The following is a 20,396-nucleotide window of genomic DNA, read 5'->3' on the forward strand; positions in this document are numbered from 1 at the left end:
AAATTAAGATGAACACACACACACACACAAAGATTAATGATCAAAACTTATTGTAAACTATCATAATATATTTATTAAGAAAAAAGAAATCCCCTCAACAAACAACGACGGCATCGCTATATTTCACATGGCTTACATTTTCCCCAACCTAAGACGTAAATCCGATTTACTGAAATTGATGACGCAAGTGAGGTTCGTACAAAACTGTTTTTGTTCAAATTTCTAGGCTACAATTTCAGAAACAAAGGTATTAGCATTCCCACAAATCAGAATCGTGATCAATCAAAAATCTATCATTCTTGAACGACATTTCTATTTTTATGTCCCGATTATTTTTATCAGTCGTCACCATAGCAACACCTGAAGAAAGACTTAAACATATTTTTTGCTCTGTTTTTTTTTATGATTTACATGGAAATTAAGGTGCAATGTTTGAGTATTTTCTGTTCTTCGAGCCGACCTTCTCCAAGTCAACTAGAATAAAAAAATATCTGATCGGATAGTACTCGGACATGATTTGAACACATGGCCTCAGGTTCAAGTGCAGATGCTGTTCTGATGAGGCAGCCATCATACACCAGTATCTCATTATTTATGATGGGAGGTGTAGGAGAGAGGTCGCGGCATGAGACAGATGTAATTTGATGGAAGCTCTGCCGATCATTGGAAGATATCGAATGAGGACACACCCTTCTTCTTACAGCTATGTATACAAAGCGAAACATGCTAAAACTTATCGAAAAGTGTATAAAAAACAGGCCGCTGGAGCATTCATTCATTATTATTTTTAGCCTCACTATCATGAAATGAGTGCTACTCATTCGTAAATTGTTTCCACGCTTTAAAAACAATGAATGAAAATGATATTGCACTCATATTAGCTAATGAATCATTTTCATTTTTGTATTATCCCTTGCAGTTCGGAACCGACTATGTGAACAAACTGACCTGTCCTCGGGCTCTCACCCTCGTGATCGTCGCAGACGGCATCAGGGGTACCGGGTCCAACTGCTTGGGCCTCAGCGACGAGTTCATCCAAGAAACATGTAAATCCTTCTGCGCCGTGTCATCGCTGGAACGCACCGATCAGCACAGCCTGCCGACCCCGGAGACGCGAGTATTTCGACTCAAAATGGACCTGTCCGCTTTCGGATCCGAGTTCCGGATACCGGATATCAGTCGGGCCGTGTTCTTTTTGAAAATCTTCGGTACCTTTAGAAACCGGTACATGATGCTGATATGCCATAGGGGAGATTCGAACCTTGTTCGGCAGCTAAGGCTCAATGTTGACCCAATGGTAAGAATAATCCTAATAATCATGGTATTCATACCTAGACAAACACAAGTGGCATGTCTGTCGTTGGCGTGGTCATCTTTCATAATCATAAAAAATCCTAGGCTCTTCTTCAAAGTAAAAGTGTTTATAAGGATAATATCTTAATGTAGTGACCGTTACTTGTCATGCTTATTTCTGGTCTCTGCTCCATTTTCTACGCATCATATTCAATTGACTTTTTAAAAATGTCATCGAGCTTGTTGTCGAATTATTTTTTACCATTTCTGAGCAAGATATAGGCTTATACATTATGACGATTTAACTGTCTTTAAACGACCAAAGCTGTTATTTGACTGCCATCGACGGACACGGCCTGTTTTAGCCGATATTCTGGTATAAGGGCACCTTGAAATTAACATAATTGCTTCTCAGTCAATCTAATCCAAGAAGATTATCTCTATAAATTGAGCCAACTGGTGAATCAATGGTGATAACTTTGATGAAAGTATGCCATTTCTAGATGATATTGAATCAGACTAGTAACATGGTGTCGATTTGTCATTGTTTTCATTTTTCTGGATGGCATGTTAACAACTGATCTACAATAATTACCAAGACCACGTAGGTTGGAAAATGTAAAAACTCCAACATCTAAAAAGTTTCACACTGTTTTTCATACTATGTCATCTCTTTTATTCACCCCCCACTCCCAGCTGATGCGCAATATATTCCAAGAGTCCTACAACACCTACAAGAGCAAGGGTGAACGGAATATGTCAGATGTCGAGGCTCTCAACCTGAAGGCGAGTACCCGACTAACCGAGGTCAAGATGTCGTACCGGAGAGAACCGCTTGTATACATCGAAGAGGAAAACATGGTTGTGTCGGTAGAGGGCGATGCCACTAGAAGTTTCAACTACAGTTTAGGTAATACCATGGGTAATACACGCAGAGAAACGCTCCAGGGGCGTCTTGTTGATGATTTTTACTGACATTTCTTCTTTCAGCCAATCATAAAAAAGGATTTCAGTAGCTTTAAACAGTTGTCAGTGAAAAACTTCTGACAAAAGATGACTTGTTTGAAATGCTCCCCGAAAATAGTCTTCCCAATAGCAATATTAATCTATCCATGCTCAGTTTTTTGTATTCTTTTCCATGCCCCCCTTCATTCTTATTTTATTTGTTTATTTGTTTATTTATTTATTCATTCATTCATTATTTTATTAATTTCATTTTCTTATACACTAAAAAAAAGGTTTACCTAATATTGGATCAAATGGGTACATGCATGTTGTTTGGGTCAAACGATAAGTATTTTGTAAATTTTGCGCAATGTTGCGTTGAAATAGCCCAATGTGGGGTAAAATATTATTTAGACAATAATTGTTTTGTTAAAACTTAAATACTTTGTTTGTTTTCTCTATGCCCCGAAACCAACGTAGACCAACACGACCAAAGTGATCATTGTAACCCCTGTTTTATTTCATAATCTACCTTACAGGTTTTGAGTTGAATCTCGGTCTCAGGGGACTCGAATGCCTCGACAAGTTCATCGACCAGCTCGTCCTCGCAGACGGTCTCAAGGACATCGTCCAGGCCCTCAACTTCAAATCCAAATGCACCAAGAAACTCAACGAAGATGCAATAAAAAACAGGCTCCATGCAGAAATGAGCAAACATAAAAGCAAAAACGGTAGTCCAAATAACAACAATAACCACAAGGATAACAACAATTCAGAAAATGGCAATGGATCATAGCAAAAACACCACGCCGGGTTGTCCTATCGGAAAAAATCTGCCATTCCATTTTCGATTTTTTGAAAGATGTACGTATAAAATCTGCACCAATTCGACTTTTAAGATCAATGCCATGCATTTTGTTTATGACTGATGTGTATATTAGTGGCTGCTGTGATACTGGAAATTTGGTTTAATTTGGAAACTGTTAAAACAATTTGCAGAACAATGTCCACATGTGTTGGTCTTTATGTTTATAACCATTAACGGAGATAAGAAACAAAATGAAGATAACACGATGCACTCGGGAACAAAAAAATGTAAAATTGATGTATCAATTCTATATTTGTTAAGCTTCGGATGCGTTTATGCGCCACTTTTTTCTACCCTAGAATTATGATTTGAAACACGTTTTGAAAGACGTTATTGCAAATTTGATTAGAAATTTTGTTTTGTTCTGTTCACAAGCTCGTTCGAACATCCTATGGTTGGATGCGATGGGCATTTTTTTTTATATTCGTAGTTATTATTTTATTTGATGTTGATTGGGGGTGCTACAACTGAATCTAGAATGCAACAACAAGACGGGTTATCACTGCATTAGGACAACGAGTTTCATGGTCCCACTGATTATACTTTATTACTTATATTTCCATTTTTGTCCTCAAAATTCTAGGCTCATAAGAATTATAGTATTCTCCGTGTGTAAGCTGGTGTCTTGTGATGGCAAATGCGAGTGCAATAGGATGAATTTTCTTGTAAATCTCGGTACTTTATTTTGGTAGATGTCGTCGAGGTGTCTAATAAATCGTTTTATACTTATTTCCTGTAACATCACATCCCTGGTGGATGGTGATTCTATTTTATACCTAAAATGCAAGAAAACACACGTTTTTCGTTTCAATGCAATTCGAGGTGTTCATGAATGATGGTTTTGCGTGTACATGCATGTGTGTGGTATAAAGTTGAACCGTAACAATATAGCTTTAGTATAAACTGGTATTTGTTGATATTGTGCCTAGATGTGTGTGCTTGTAATTTTAATAATAGGGGTTTTTCGCTCCGGGGCGTACGAAGGGGGGGGGGGGGTTCAAGAACATAGAAAATGTGTAGTCAAATGTCAAAGGGTGAAAATGATATGCTTGGGAATTGCTGGCAAAGCGTGATTGTGAAAAGGGTGCATCGAGGGAAGCATACTGCCATTTTACGTGAGTATTCGGCTGGTTTTGAACATTTCAGAACGAGCCGAGTCACTCCACAAATGTTTCCTAATCCCTCCCGAATGTTCTTGCATTAGGGGCCGGGGAGGGAAAACAGAACCCCCCCCCCCCGAATCCGTCCGAATACGTGCATGTATTTGGATGGATTCGCAGCTTATTCGGTTCCTGTGTAACCGATGATTAAAAGAAGGAATTCTTCGCATTCTAGCGTTACTTAGAAAAGTACTCATGCTCGAAATTCTTATAGTATTTTTTTCTCAAGTACGATTATAGGAGTATGAAATATCTTTGAAAAGAAAATAACATTAATTTGGTTGTTTCTCGTAATCATGATAGCCTAAGTTAAGGCTTTTACAAATCATAAATCGTTTTACAAAACTTTTTATTTTAAAAACTTTATGATTGCCTTGTGTGGAGACATTTTTGGTCCCGCAGATGGAAGATGGTAGTCTAGATCTGGACGTTAGTAGTTATTTGTTCGGAAAACCCTACACTCACTCATGAGTGTATAGGGTTTACCAAACAAATAACGTCTAAGGTCCATGCAGGGCCCCGTCTTACAAAGAGTTATGATTGATCCGATCAACCTAGAGTAAAAGGAAATCCATCAATGTTATATTTTGTTTCTATATGAAATTTGCTCGTTGTCCTTTGAAGACAAAGAGAAGCATACTAAATTGTCAAGAAAGCAGTAAATGTATGAATAGACATTATCTAGAAAATATTTTGAATAAACATTTTATTTTAGATGTTGACGTTGCTCGGTCGCTGGCTTTCCAAAGTTGCATGTGGTTAATTGAATCTGTCGTAAGACGGGACCCAGACTAGGAAGATGGAGAAGCGGGAGGGGGGCAGAACTAACCATGTCCCATAGCTTGTTTTCCAAAACTAAGAAACAAATACCAGGCATTGGGGAGGTGGTACTCCTCCCGCCATCAATAAAATTACCTTAAGGCTGTTTTCATGATTTTGAATCAGGTGTGCTTACCAAAAATAAGTTTTCGTTACTTGAGAATCGATTTGTATGTTTGATCGTTGTATTAATCAGGTGTAAGTTATGAATATTTATTTGTTAATTTATGTAATAAACAATTTCTTAGATAACATTTTCCAGTAATGATAGATCTTTTATCTGCTGTCAAAGAGTCGTATTGTTTTTTATTGTGTTCCGCGTATTATAATAGCGAGTTTTTTCAATTGCAACGGGACGGATTCTAAAACGTAGTACCAAGGAGTTACCAGCACTCCGTTGTAGTACTAGTCAATGCATTGGAAATGCACGTCAAATCGGAATGAACAGCCGAGAGGTATTTGTTAAAATTTGTATGGTGAACAAGAACGCGAAATTATTTTTCCCACCGGTACCGCAGTTTTCCGGACCCCAGGTCTACATTATATGAATATTCACGACTTGCGTCTTCGGAATAAGAACGCATAGCCTAGCCTAGTATATTGTCTTGTCATTAATGTCATTTCGATAAGTGTTTAAGAATGGGATCTAGATATAGATCTAAGCCTAAGGGCTAAGGCATATATGTCACGGTATAAATTAATTTTGTTACGATCAAGCCCATACATATGCGTACTCTTTATTCCGAAGACGCAAGTCATGTATATTTGTGGAGCGCTGTGGCCCAGTGGATTAGTCTTCGGACTTTGAAACAGAGGGTCGTGGGTTCGAATCCCAGCCATGGCGTATTTTCCTTCAGCAAGAAACTGATCCACAGTGTGCTGCACTCAACCCAGGTGAGGTAAATGGGTACCGGTAGGAAGTAATTCCTTAAAAAGCTGTGTGCGCTATGAACGCCTAGCTTAGCCGGGTAATATAGGAGCGCCTTGAGCACCTAACAAGGTGGATATGTGCGCAATATAAATACCCTATATTATTATTATTATTATTTATATCATGTAGACTTGGGATCCAGAAAAAATAATTTCGCAACCGGGACAGCAGATGGTCCATGTCGTCCCAAGATTCGGAGCCGACTAGAAAATTTTGCAAATCCAAATCGGTTGTTCAGAGTCAGTTACGGAAAAAACTACTGTTTTGATTCACCGATTTTCGGCAAAAGCTGCTTTGTCATGAAGGGCTTTTGACGATAGATTCTCTTAGTTTCAGAAAACGTCTGATTAGTGGTTACGAAAACTCTCTGATTATGGTGATAAACAAACCTCAAACTTTCTTAGTCTCTGTTTAGTTCCTCCTCTACTCAAACTCAATTTCTTAGCTCTTTTCTCATATTATATCTAATTATGTGTGGAGAATTAACTCGGAGGGGGTTTGAGAGACCGATCTATTATGCATGGTGGCATTTTAGGACATTTATTGATTTAAGTGATAATAATTCACCCAATCTTCATGTGTCAAATCAATGAACTTAATGTTCAATGATTAATAGATGAAGTTTGGGTGAATTATTTATCATTACTATGAATATTATGCTTATGTTTGGGGAGGGGAATCTCAGAATTCAGATAACGAATACCTCTGTCGGGTCTGCCTCTTTCTCTTCTCTCTCTCTTTCTCTCTCTTCTTTCCTTGACACTCTCCTTTTAACTTATACCATCGCACTACCTATACACACACAAAAAAGAATCGAACATGAATAATTTTATATTCTCTTTTATACAAACAATGTATTAAAGCAGACAATGATTAAAAAATATCGTCACGCTGAATAATTATAAGAGAAATAAATACATACAGCATGATCTTGAATGTCATAAAGAGCCAATATATCCGACATAAACTGAATCCCCTGTTTCTAGTAGATTTAAATCAAATAAATATAAAACTACCGTTTATGAGCTTGTATAAACATGTAATAATATAATAACTCCTTTTTATTTACATTCCTAATTCAAGTAACAAAAATAACCCAAGGAAGACTGATTTAAAGAATACTCTTAAAATAGTTGGCAAAAAATGCCCAACTTTTAACCAACCCAGGGCATCATATTGTCCACATAACTATTGGTTAAAATCTGCCCTAATTGGGTAATAAAACTAATAATTGGGTAATAAATTTGCTAAATTGGATAATAATTGCCCAGAATATATATATTTTTTACCAACATACATTACCCAACTTAGTGGACAGTATGTTGCCCAACATTTTAAGTGAGAAAGGAAGACGAGTAGATATTCTTTCTGTGAATGCTGAAAGCACTGATGAACACATTCCAATATTATATACAAAATATATACAGAAAGAGATTTGCTATAAAAAAAATACCATATAAATGAGAACAAACCTAGTATTATTTTGATCTTCACTTTTATCGAAAACTTTAATATGCATAAATAATGAAATGCGGCATGTCACATACTTTGGTTTGTTTTCATCTTAGATGAAATTGTGTGAACAAAAATAACAAAATACGACATTACTGCGGACAACCCTGTTTGTTACTTGCATACAATATTCACACCTCATAAACAATGAAAAATTCACAATATAAATAATATTATGTATAAAATATATATATAATTATAAATGTGAATAAAAAAATATCGGTATGAGGCACATGAAAAATTATCATGGCAAGAACTTTCATGTGAATAAAAAAAATGATATTGGTATGAGGCACATAAAATATTATTGTGGCAAGAAATTACATGTGAATAAAATATTTGATACTGGTATGAGGCACATAAAATATGTTTGTGGCAAGAAATTACATTAATATTGCTAGTATAACATATTATAGCACCATGGTAATATCAAATATTGATAACACAAAATATAGTGATTTCTAAAGTTTGATTTAAAATGATAATACATAATAGACTGGCCCTCTGGTTATACAAACAGCAATGCTCTGGTAATTACAAAAGTTAATTTATGGTTGGACTTGAATGAACGATGTATTGATAAATATAGTGTATATTAAATATTTCAATATTGTTCCATAGTGAAAGACTATTGCATGTATAAGGAATACAAACAGCTTTCATTTATATAGAGTATCCATATACTCTCAAAATCCATTGTTACACGCAACAATTGGTTTTCATAGAGTATGGTAGCTCTGAAAGTGATATAGGAATGGAAATAATTATACACAATACACTTTGGATCAAGTCGGTTAATATTATCACTTCTCCTGTTGTAGTAAAAGCGAGACAAAAGACAGTTTTCGCATACGGAGAGTTTCCCCGTAGAGTTTCCTCGTAGTAAATGCAAAAAGTTCGGAATGTTTCATCTTGCTCAAGCAAGAGTCATGAAATTATTCCAAGATAACCTCTGAATAAAACGCATAATGCATTTAATGTCTTTCGTCATCCTCATTTTTATTTCAAATCCTGAACATCTTCTATCTAAATTTTTGAGAGTATAAACTAATCTAGAAAGACGGTGATTAAAGCGATTCGTGAAATTACTTTAAACAAGCAACCCAATCGAAAAGATTTCATTTTTACATTTAAAAATCATGATTGTAAATATAATTTTGAATTAATTTATTATAAAAGTCTATGAATTTAGAGTGTGGAGCATCATCTACGAAACAACAACGTTCCTGCAATGTCGCATGTCATCAATCATGCATTGTCATTGAACTCTTAATCAAATTATTAAAATAAGCACCTAACAATTTAAGAAACATACAAAATACACGATATTTTCTGGAGATGTACATTCTAAATTTGAAGCAAGGCGAACATACATTTTTTAGTTGAATCGTTTGATAGGTGTAAAATCATTCTTCTAGTTTCTCTTGGACAGGAAGGAAATCTGTAACCAAACGGTTTTAACATCAAATGTCAACCAACTTGATATGCATATATAAGTGTATATACAATCATATACAACCCTACTGATAAGAACGCACTATCCCCAAGTGTGTGCCACAATGTGTTCACAGTGTGGAACACAATGTGAAATCACCGTCACACTGAGTTACATTTGAGCATTTCAACAGTGTGGAACACATATTCACATAGTCGACAATGTGAACACGCTGTCAACAGTCACACTGTCGAGGTGTCCACAGTGTTAAAATATCTTCACACAGTTGAATTTGAGCATTTTTACAGTGTGAATAATATTTTCACACTGTCCACACTCTGAACACACTGTGGGACATTGTGTTCTTTCAAGCAAGGAAGAAATATTTTACGGATTTTATATATTGTGCCCTTCAACCATGATATCATTTGAATCCAGCAAAACTTTTTGAATGTTGAGACCTTTCAAAGGCAAAACATACAATACAGATTTTCAGTAAAAATAATTATAATACACAATTCAACCTTGTTTAAAGGGTAAGGTCATAACACCACCAAAACTAACAAAAACACCGGTAACTGAGAAAAGTAATGTTACCTGTTCGTCACAAAGCTAGTTACACGAAACACGAAATTGCATTGTCACGACCAACAAGAATATATTCCCTTTGTACTCTTTGGCGTCATTGACACGACATGAGACGTGCGGGAGTAATTTCTTCACCGATTCCATAGGATAACGGGCACTGAAACCATTTCTTGAAGACTGGCACATCAAGGGTCAATGGGGGAAAAGCTTTCCTTCCGACGTCTGCACTTGTAGTTTCCTCCTTAACTGTTTCCGTGTTGTCATCAACCACGACCTTCTGGACATCTTGAAGAGATTCGATGTCCTGGAAATCCTAACGGCCGCCGACTCCATCCTGGCGGCTCGGTTGTGGTACACTTCGTCCTTGACTGTCAGCGCCGACTCACCGTCACCGTCCCCGTCCCCGAGAACGCTGACGAAGGAACTCTTGGTCGACATCGCCGGTCGGATATATTCTTTTTTCTTTTTCACGCTGCCACAGAGCCAAAACACGGGTATGGAAGGAGAAAATATGGGAAGGGGTAAAAGCAAAGAAGGTGAGTTTCGCTCTTTTTCGAGGTTATTGTTTATGTTTCAGATACATTAGTCGGGAGCGATATGGATGAGTTTTGTTCGACGTTCTTTATCACCACGTGCTCTTTTTAAAGAAAGTATAGCAGAAGGATATGCGGGATATGAAGGAGGGGGATAGGATAACGGAAATAAAGATCATCAAAGTCATGCATGTTAGCCGTCGTTTAGCACGAATGAGGTATTAGAAGACCAACAACCGATGCGTGGTCACATAATCGGCAACCGTCGGTGATGTCACTGATGTCGCGTGATGTTCCCAAGCCAATGAGATCCTGCCTTATTTTTAAATATCGTCGGTGGCAACGATGGGCCTCTTAAAGATACTCTTTGGACGTCGGGCGGACCGATTTGGCCTTGCACGGCGACGGGTTGTACCCATTGTAGTTTTCGAGCTGAAAGTGAAGAGGGAAGGGGAGAATATCAAAAGTCGGAGAGCCCTTGATGTGATGGAATTCAAAAGGAATAGTGAAGCATACGCATTTAAGAATAAAAATGGACATGATAAAGGTGCAGGGCTATAAGAAAACTTTGCATTGACAGGGGCAATTAAGAGAACTAAGAAAAAATAGAATAAAAAGAAAGTAACAAGGAAAAAGAGATGGCCTAAATAGGTGGGTGCCTGGGTCGTGGAGATATAATACTAGTACCCCTTAATTTAAGTCAGTTCATGCTACCCCTTTGTCTTCCTCCTTTCAAAAATAACTTGGCGCCACTCCTGACGTAGATGGAATAATCAAATAAAGCTTATAAACAAAAATACTATAAGAGAGAGAGAGAGAGAGAGAGCAAAATTTATACGGATATAGCATTCATAAAAATTATTGAGAATTCCTTTTCCATTTTTCAGTTATTATTATAAAATTGGTATAAACAGTAACAAATCACTTTGTTTTGAAATGACCAAACACAAAGTCTATTCGTTTAAAATGAAATTAAAACAAATATACACAGACCAAAAGACAATGAATTTGTGTGAGTTCTTATTCAAACAATGTAAATTTGTTATATTTCACTTTAATTCAATTGTCATAACATGGAAATATTTTATTCAATGGTGCTGGCAGTTTAGGATAGTGGTATAAATAAAGTATTGATAAGGGCTGTTAAAAATAATGATTATTTGGAATCTGTAAGCTGACACACATAAAACAAAGGTCGATAGCGACGTGACATTAAGGAGATGTTTTGTAATAAGTTGTGATAATGGAACACATATTAGACTTGTTAAACTGTTAAATGGAAAACAAACGATAAAAAGCCGATGCAAAGCCAGGGTTGCACCGAAACCTAATTTTCCGAATAAATTCGAACCGATTCTGCCCGAATACGGTCTGATTCGGTTTATATCGGTGGATTCGGAAGTTATTCGTCTCTGCTAAGGGGAGCTCTCTGAATAGAGAGAATGGGTACCGAATGTGTCCGATTCAGCGCAGAATCTCCAAGAATTGACCCGAATCAATTTTGGCCATCCCGAATAAAACTGAATGCTACCCAAATAGTGGCAAGAATCGAACCAATTAAAGGTGCCCAGAATTGAGCCGAATGTGGTCCGATTGCTCCGTTTACAGCCGAATGACGACACAAATGAATATGGCCGAATGCGCCATGCTCGGACCGTTACTCCCCGAATGATACGAATAGGTCCGTAACTGCCCAGAATACTCCGAATACCTCCCCTAATCCAACCGAATGTCATCCGAATACACCTCAAAATGCGGCCCGAATGGAATGTTTTGGCAACATTCGGGAGTATTTTGGAGGGTATTCGGCTGGTTTTTAACATTTCAAAACGAGCCGAATTCCTCCGCGAATGTTCCCGAATCCTTCCCGAATTTTCTCGCATTCGCGGAGGGAGAACAGAATACTCCCGAAACCACCCGAATACGTGTATTTGGATGGATTCATAGATGTGATTCGGTGCCGGTGTAACCCTATCTTTAGCTAAATGAGATAGGAGAGGGGGAGATGTGGAGAAAGCATTTTAAGCTGAATTTGTGCGTAAGATGGTAAAATTAAATCAAAATGATGCTCCAATTCACTTTGGTGCTTTGAAAATATTCCCAGCTATTCGTGCAGTTCAGATATTTTGTTACATGCACGCCAATTTTGGTTACGAAAGAATATTAGGAGTAGGCACAAGAGTTAGTAACACAATGCATTAGTTGAAACTGTATAAAAGAAAGCAAGAGAAAAACATTAAAGCTTGAACGTTGATTGGGACAAATTACAGATTATTACAAAACAATAGGAAAGACAAATTACATAGAGAGTACAAAATGGTCATGAGGGTGGGCATTTTTATGCTTAAAAAGTACAAGGTGACAATAATAAAACAAATCATATTGGAAGAAACAAAAGATGATCCAGCATAAGTGATGAATGGCTTTCCCGGTGCACAGTAATCAAAAACATCTATTACTATCAAAAGGACTTTTAAAAGGTTTAAAACGTGGTAAGCATGTTTAGTGTGCTATCCCAGACTATGGAAACTTGCGTGTATGGTATGCTTGTGATATTCATTTTATTACCCATCATAAATTTCAAGGATTTAAATGAATTCAGAGTGAATGTGATCAGCCCAATACCGGAGTTATAAACCAGTCGAATCATCAGGATCTATTTCAAAAATCTTTTCAAGAATTGAAATCCAACTTTGAGCTCTAAATTCAAATACACAAGATTTAAATCTAAATCTGTTACTCGGCTGGTACTATTCATAGCCCGCCAGTTTATCTTCAAATCATTGAAATTTACAATAGAAATGGGTATTAATGAATTTATGACATAAATTTTCTGAATGTCAAAGTAAACTCTTAAACATCTAGATATCTTAAGCAAAACAGAAATCGTCTTTAAACGTGCACTCACAAAATCAATGACAATTTACTACGAAACACAGCATAATACCTCTCGTGAAATAATAAATCATTTGTATGTGTGGTGTGTGTTGCCATGGCAAATGATATAAATGGCATAATCACGTTAATATATAGCGCTATTAATTGGAATATTATGTGCCATTGCGTCAGAAATATATTATAAAGGTCTCAGCTATTTTGCTCACACTTTTCAATTTATGCTGCGGTCTCTGACTGCGACGATAAACGTAGTAAGTGTATCGGTAACTGTGAATATGTAAGAAATATTAAATCCACATTCAATATATGAAAATAATAATACCGATATCATGAATAATATAACGCATATCACTGTCAAATGCGTCCCTATATATACCCTTTAATAAAAGGAATAAGAACAGTAAAAAGAAAGTTGCTGGCAATCTCTTAGTTAATTCATTCAAAATGCTACTTTTAAAATGGTGTGTTTTAAGTGGATTCAAACTTGGGTTTGTTTGAAAGCCAGTCATGTGTTTGGTAAGATATGTTTTGAAACTTTACTTGGTAGCAAGTCCGATTTGGGCGAAAATACTCAGCTGTCACTTTTGTCACGCACTGTATTTGATGTGCATCCTTGATTCATTCTATAACTTTGCAGTATGATTAGCCATTGACCACGTTTTATAGAATTCTCATTTTTCAAAATGTTTCTCGAATAGATATAAATAGAGGGATATCAACATCTCTTCTTTTCATTGTAAAATTTTGACTTTATCATTTCATCGAACTTGCAGCGTAGAATGAAGTTAACATCGTTAATAGGTATTTTATAGGAATCGAAACATCGGAAATAATGGTAGCAGAATAAGCTAACAAGGAATAACGATTAAGAGAAAGGAAACCATTGAAGACTTTCTAAAATCAAACAAGGGCAGATCCAACGCATGTTCAGAAAATGAGCATAACAAGTTCAACTAACTAAAAATAAAAACATCAACAACTAATATTAACAGTTAGTTAATATTTATGGTGTTTAAGAAGTGATTGGACAATAGGCCTATCACATTCGATTATGCGATGATACTGAAAACTTTGGTCTCTGCAAAAACATTTTCTTATAATGTCGAGAGACCACATCTGGCTTTACCATCACACTTTTAGTACGCTTTGATTTTTAAAAAAAATTTAGGTATTTATTCTTTTTTTTTGAGGGGGGTAAATATTACCACAATTATTGTTTTTAATGGCTGAATGCAAAAAAAAGAGAAGAAAATGCCTGGATATGCTGAAAGTAAACAAAATACCAAAGGTTCTATACACTTTCAATGAACTTGATAATGAGAAGAATTACCTTACCAATAGCAAATCGCGCTCTGACTTGGATTCGAACGCGGGCATCCATTTTGTAAGATCTTCTCACCCTAATTATTCCCAGTCCCCTCTAAACGACGCGGCATATTGGATCTGACCTTGGCTGAAATTAGTCTGACATATCACCAAATACATACTCACCATTTATGTATGGCCATGATGATAATCGTGATAGCGAAGATGGAAGTGACTGCTGCTACGGTTGAAAGAACAATGGTGAGAGTCTTTTCGGCCCCTTCCTTGCCCCCCTCATCGGGAGAGAAGGGGTCGTCGGCAGGGTTAGTACTGGCTTGGATCTCCCTACCTTCGAGGGCGTAGAGGGTGAAGTTTGTGGTGACACTCAAGGAAGCTTTGATGCTGTCGAACTGGTACCCGAGCGAGGAAAGGAGTAGGTTCTGAGTTAGGTAGCCGCCGTCTGAGGGGAAGGAGGATCGAGTTCGAGGGAATTGACGGTCCGGGGTTGGAACGCGGAGAAGAATTTGAAAAGATGGTGTTAGAATTTTCGAAATAGGGAAGAGAGCAAATTTTCGTAGATGCAGACTTAATGATTACTTTCCACAGACAATTAATACAACTATTTTTTTGGGGGGTAAATTTTTGTTGAAAAGGCAAAAAAATAATTGATGTTTTGTACACTTTATTTTTTTTCAGTTATCATGGTTATGGTGTTGCAATATAATTATGTACCAGTACCGATTTAATCATTTTGTATCATTTGCGATTTTTCGATATAAATTTGATTTAATTTATTACGACTTAGACGCCCTTCGAATAAATAATCATTCAATACTAGTTTTGCAACAACAAAATAATGTAAATGCTTTTTTGTTGTTACCTCTTTCAAAATGTGATCACTTTTATCAAACACTGGCTTCATTTTAAATGGCATTTGACGCCTCGATTATAATTACAATTCGTGAGGGGGGTGGGGAGTGAGTCCCTACTTACCTATACAAAGAGGTGATTTAGGTGGTGGATGAACAAGCATATCAACCTTGAATTCATTTTCATTGATCTTGACAGGGAACCCTACTGCAGCGCTTACATGACTGCCATTGATGTAAGCAGGCACTCGAGTTCTATAAATATAAAAAAATAAGAAAAATGGGTATTTAGTCATTAAAAGATATAGGGAAAGATTTACTCTGTATCTACATCGGAACAAATGTTTGTGGCCCACAAGTTAAATATCGGATTGCGTATCGCGAGATAAATAATTATCTGAAAATCGTTTTTAAATAACATAGGAAAAGTATATTCTTTAAAGGGGAGGATCAAACATTTTTTCAATGGAGCGATTTTGGTTACAAAAAAAGATAACCATTTCCAGTTGGCACATCTTCGTTTTTAAGGTTGACAAGAGAGGACGCCACATAGTACCACAGAGAGCTATTTCTGAAAAAAATTGGGAAAGGGGAGGGGCAGGTGCTCCCGTACCCCCTAGATCCGGGCCTGGTTCTGTTGGTACAGAGTCACTTAGAACAATTTTACACAGAAAAAAGGGCACATAATTCCACTTAATATATGCACACTATAGGAATGCGCAAGGTTGATTTTATCAGCGTCAATTTATAAGCCCAGTGTGATTTTCAATTCAATTTCAATTTCAATTCAATTCAAAAATGTTCTTTATTGATAATCAAACATGTTAACAATCATACATGAAAAAACAGCAAAAGCTGGAAATATCATGTTTACAAGTTGATGTTGGCACATTATTAAATACATAGTAAAAACCACAGTAAAATACATTAAAAAGGCTATACATTCAAAAGTTAATACAATTTAAATAAAGCATAAAAGGCAATGAATGAATGAATTAATGAATACAATATGATAATGGCAGACTTGAAGGAGAGGAGACTGACACTTATTTAAATGACAAAAATAATTGTATGGTGGGGTGGGCATGACCATTTTGCATTGCCTTTCCTAGTCGACACACTCATCTTTTGTTGAGTATGTCAACCAAAAAAGGCAATGGACTGTTTTTAAATCTTGTTGTTCTTATTGGAAATTGTTGATAGTTGTTTGTACGACGAAGAGATATGTTTGTATGTTTTTTCCGAGGTAGCCATGTCTTACACAAAGGATGAGTTGAAAGTGATTTTGCAAACTTTTTACACAGTGTCAGTCTTCTCTCCTCAAGTGTTGGTAAATTACATACCTGACATGCATTTGTGTATGTGAAGTAATTATGTCCTAAGATAATTTTACATACTCTCCGTTGTTTTCATTCTAAAAAAACTCCAACAAGACAGTACCAATCGTAGTTGTTCCGTAATACTCGTCATTTCTTTTGCATTCCTATATTAGCTTCTTTGTCTTTTATCATCTTTAACCTTATTTTCCATCACTTGAAAAATTACTTTACTTACTTAGAAGCGGCCACCCCCTTGCCCCCAGAAGAACGTATCGTCATCTGTAATTTGACTACCACTCATCTTTGGCATCCCCGCCCCTTACAGTATCAATAGAGAATGATATTTAAAAGGAATGGGACCCTACCTAAATTAATTATAATCAAAACAATTTGAAAATATACTGCAGCATTTGTAACAACTGTAAAATACAGATTTAATTGGCTCTTAAATCTTCACGATTCTTACCTGTTTAGAAGGAGATTTTGTAAATTTGACGATTTGAGACAACATTCATGAGGATACTGAGAACAATACGAATTTACAGCCATTGCTATGATAGCCTTCAAAACAGATTTACTCGTTGGCCACTGCGGAGGAAACATGAAATTTAGAAATTGTAACAACGAAATATAGGAAAATTGACTGAAGAAAAAAAAAACTGATTTTTATGAACAAGTCTTGAATCTTTAAAAGTAAAGGTATGGTCATGCAACAATTTTTTGTTTTTGCCAAGTAAAATAGCAGTAGTTTTCAATTGTACTTCATGGATTTGATTGCAGATCATGTAAGATTTGAAAAGTTTATGGTGTTAGTATTGTGAAGATGCTGCCTTTTGCAAACAATTACAATGATATATTATGAGAGGCTTTACTTCTTGCCCCCTTAACTATTTTGACTTACGAATTATCTATTTAACTTGTAGCAATAGAAATATCAACAAGTTACACTATTACACAATTGTAATACCATGAGAATAATTGTTGTAAGAGTACAGATTACTGGTGTAATTATTGATGAATGTCACCAACCTGTTTTATATTTCCTTCCAAGTAAAATATAACTCCATGATCGAGCTCTGTAGTTACATCTGAAAAGTTTTCATAAAGAAAATTAATACAAATTGATAAAGGAATGCACAGTTGATTGTATATTTGAGGATATTGACACACGAGAAGATAAAAGAAGAAGGTGAAATTTTGCACCCACCAAATGCAACATGAAGAGCTCCTTTTTTGGGTGCAATTTTGCACCATTAGAAGCATATTGCACCTTCAAGCTAGCTACACTATTTTTGTTTGATAATGATTTGAACTTACATTGGCACTCCCTGCCCTCGTAGCCAACTATACAGGCACAACTGCAATCTGTTCCCCTTACAATGCCGTTCTTGCACTTCTTATCCACACAAGGGACGTCAGTGATAGTAGGTCGTTTTCGACCGTTTCTTGGTGTTATAGCGCCATCTACGGTGGTCATGTCTGTCGCCCCAGGCCCGAAGAAAGACGCTGTCGTGAAGAAGTTGCCGTCTGTGTTGAATGGCTGGAAAGTCGGAGTTTGTGCCGTGGGGAGAACTAGAACAGTATGTAATATTGCAAAAAAAAGTTACTACCAAATTTGTACCAATATATTCATCGTCTATATGTTTAAATCTTTATCTAAACAAATCACACCAAGTTACAAACGAATTACCAATAATATTTAGAAATTATTGAAATGATTTGCAAAAAAAAACACAAGTTAAAATTCAACTATGGAAAGATTTAACTATTTTTTTTAGTACGGGTGTCACTGCATGATGTCAATCTATTTCTGACTCAGAGACTTCAGATTTATTTCCTGTAATTCCCTCAATTCATTGTCCCTCAATATTACGTAATTTGTTATGTGTGCACCATCCCTTGGATCATTCTTGCTGATGGGGGGGGGGGTACCCTCTTTGTTCTCCAATGATGTCTAATAATGTTCATCATCATTTTTTTTCCTACTCTGGCGCATCTCGCGGCCTCCCTTCAATGATAAATGCTTCAATGTGACAATTTTTAGTCAAGAGTTAACAGCTATGGAGAAATCATAATTTTTCACTGGGATTTTTTTTTCACATGTGCCTTATAGTATTCATACGAGGGGGTGCAAGTATACGACGTTGATCACTAAACAGTAGAACTCATGACTTTACTTCCCTTTAGTTGTTACCATACCTGATTTGTATTTTTACTTGTTAAAATCATTTTATAAGTGCTTTGTAATGTTATTATCGCTAGCCCTGTTTTTATCATAATTAAATATTTCGACTGAAAACAAGATATTGAAACAAACCTCACAGTGGACAAACTTCCCCTTTAATACCTTAGTCATTTTGTAGCGTGTTTATTTCAATTAAGCGTAACATTGGAGTTTACCGCTAATCACACCTTTATTCCATACATCATGATTGGGGGATTAATCATGCAAATATTTGGATATGGTAGGAATAACCACAACCTATTTATAAAGGTCACTGCACTTACCACATCTTGGTGAGGCGGGGTCCGGTGGCGCTGTTGGGGTAAGCGAGCGAAGATATGGGGTCAATCGTCAAAGGTAATAGGAGAGAGAGATGGAACAGAGAGGGGGCAATGAAAAGAAGAGAATTGAAAGATAAAATACGGAAAATTAAAAACATGATGAATTACTAATTTTCTATAGACATAAAGTGAATAAAAATAATAAACATATCAATATTGACCGGATTTACAGAAAACACAAGTTCAACTTCTTCCAACACTTTGGGAATAAGACTATTAATAATACTCATGATACTTGTCTAAAAAGTTAAAAGGAGTTCAAATCCTGCTATTCATTTCATCATGCTTATTATCGTTAGCAAGTAACTTTATTCACTTTTGAATTGAAACATCGAAACATCATAATCCCTAGTACGTTTTATTTAATATCTTGAGAACTTCTGTTTTTGCCATTTCTCAAATCCTAATGAGAAATGAGCATTTAATGACTATCTCCTCTTGATAATCATCATCATGATTATCAATTGCATAATAGTTCATTGGCTGACAATGAACTCGGACAAGACAGTTTGGTGACTTGATTACTCTTCTTGTGTCGCGAGAGGTTTTTTCAGAACTGGAAACAAAACTCAGACCTTTGAACGGTAACAATCATTGACATGTTTCCGTGTTGCCGAAAAAGGAACCGCCTGTCCACTTCTTAAAGCCCTCTTAATATTGCGCACAGCTATACCTAATATAGGAAGATTGTGCACTGCGATGTAAAATTAATCCTAGCGCATAGTAAATGCATCGAAAAATAATGCAAGTCTTATCACGATGAAAGCCTGAGAGGACTTTGTCGAATACTGGTGAATCGGAACTGCACTTTCGTCTGACGTTTGAGAGCTGACGAAAAATTCAAAATCTGTCATTTGCCATGACGAGCATTTAACAATATATTATCTACGTTCCAGAATGCGTCTGCGTAGCGGTTGCAAAAACTCCCTTTTTACCTTAACCACTGGCTCCATAACGGGGCAGCACCATATCAACTAAGGGTGTGACCTCCACAATTGTTTTTTTTTTAATCTATGCAATTTGTATGCATATTATTTGTTTAAAGAAAAAGAGAAAATAAAAGAAAGAGAAGGCGAATTATTAAAAAAATATAGTGATTGGGAGGATACCGCACCTCATTTTAAGAAGAAGTCAACTTTCAAATCATATAACACTGGCACTACGCAGATTTTTTTTCCAGGAGGGGGTCGAGACCATGGACCTATTACGAAGTAGGTCCATGGTCGAGACACATACTTTTTTTTCGAAGAAACTCGAAAGCGATGGAGTGGAGCGACCAAGCTTGTCATAGAGTGTTTTTGCATTTTCTGAAGTGAAATTAAAGGATTTCGTGCATACTTTTGATACATTTTGTGA

The 20,396-nt window shown here is 36.3% G+C and overlaps 2 protein-coding genes across 2 annotated transcripts in view; one reads left to right on the forward strand and one right to left on the reverse strand.

Moving 5' to 3' along the window:
- The first annotated feature begins 525 nt into the window (after positions 1-525).
- LOC129255125 (uncharacterized) lies at positions 526-5,350 on the forward strand. The gene is made up of 4 exons (XM_054893679.2): positions 526-636; positions 920-1,297; positions 1,990-2,203; positions 2,778-5,350. Exons 1-4 carry the CDS (start codon positions 526-528, stop codon positions 3,032-3,034), a joined length of 960 nt encoding a protein of 319 aa, XP_054749654.2. The 3' UTR covers positions 3,035-5,350.
- A 4,302-nt stretch (positions 5,351-9,652) lies between these two features.
- LOC129255124 (uncharacterized) overlaps positions 9,653-20,396 on the reverse strand; it is a 48,545-nt gene continuing 37,801 nt past the window's right edge. The window contains exons 8-14 of the mRNA XM_064095723.1: positions 18,984-19,013; positions 17,793-18,047; positions 17,505-17,563; positions 16,942-17,063; positions 15,281-15,411; positions 14,474-14,747; positions 9,653-10,023 (exon numbers count right to left, since the gene is read on the reverse strand). Coding sequence (XP_063951793.1) covers positions 9,744-10,023; positions 14,474-14,747; positions 15,281-15,411; positions 16,942-17,063; positions 17,505-17,563; positions 17,793-18,047; positions 18,984-19,013 — 1,151 coding nt within the window. The 3' untranslated portion in view covers positions 9,653-9,743. The remainder of the gene's footprint in view (positions 10,024-14,473; positions 14,748-15,280; positions 15,412-16,941; positions 17,064-17,504; positions 17,564-17,792; positions 18,048-18,983; positions 19,014-20,396) is intronic.

The sequence above is a fragment of the Lytechinus pictus genome, chromosome 2, assembly GCF_037042905.1.
Source record: "Lytechinus pictus isolate F3 Inbred chromosome 2, Lp3.0, whole genome shotgun sequence".
NCBI classification, from domain to species: Eukaryota; Metazoa; Echinodermata; class Echinoidea; order Temnopleuroida; family Toxopneustidae; genus Lytechinus; species Lytechinus pictus.

Bases quoted from the DNA above. Each gene is read 5' to 3' on its own strand.
- LOC129255125 (XM_054893679.2), top strand. From the start codon at position 526: ATGGCCTCAGGTTCAAGTGCAGATGCTGTTCTGATGAGGCAGCCATCA. The intron at 637-919 runs GTAATTTGATGG...TATCCCTTGCAG, and splicing joins GGTCGCGGCATGAGACAGAT to TTCGGAACCGACTATGTGAA. The intron at 2,204-2,777 runs GTAATACCATGG...TCTACCTTACAG, and splicing joins AAGTTTCAACTACAGTTTAG to GTTTTGAGTTGAATCTCGGT.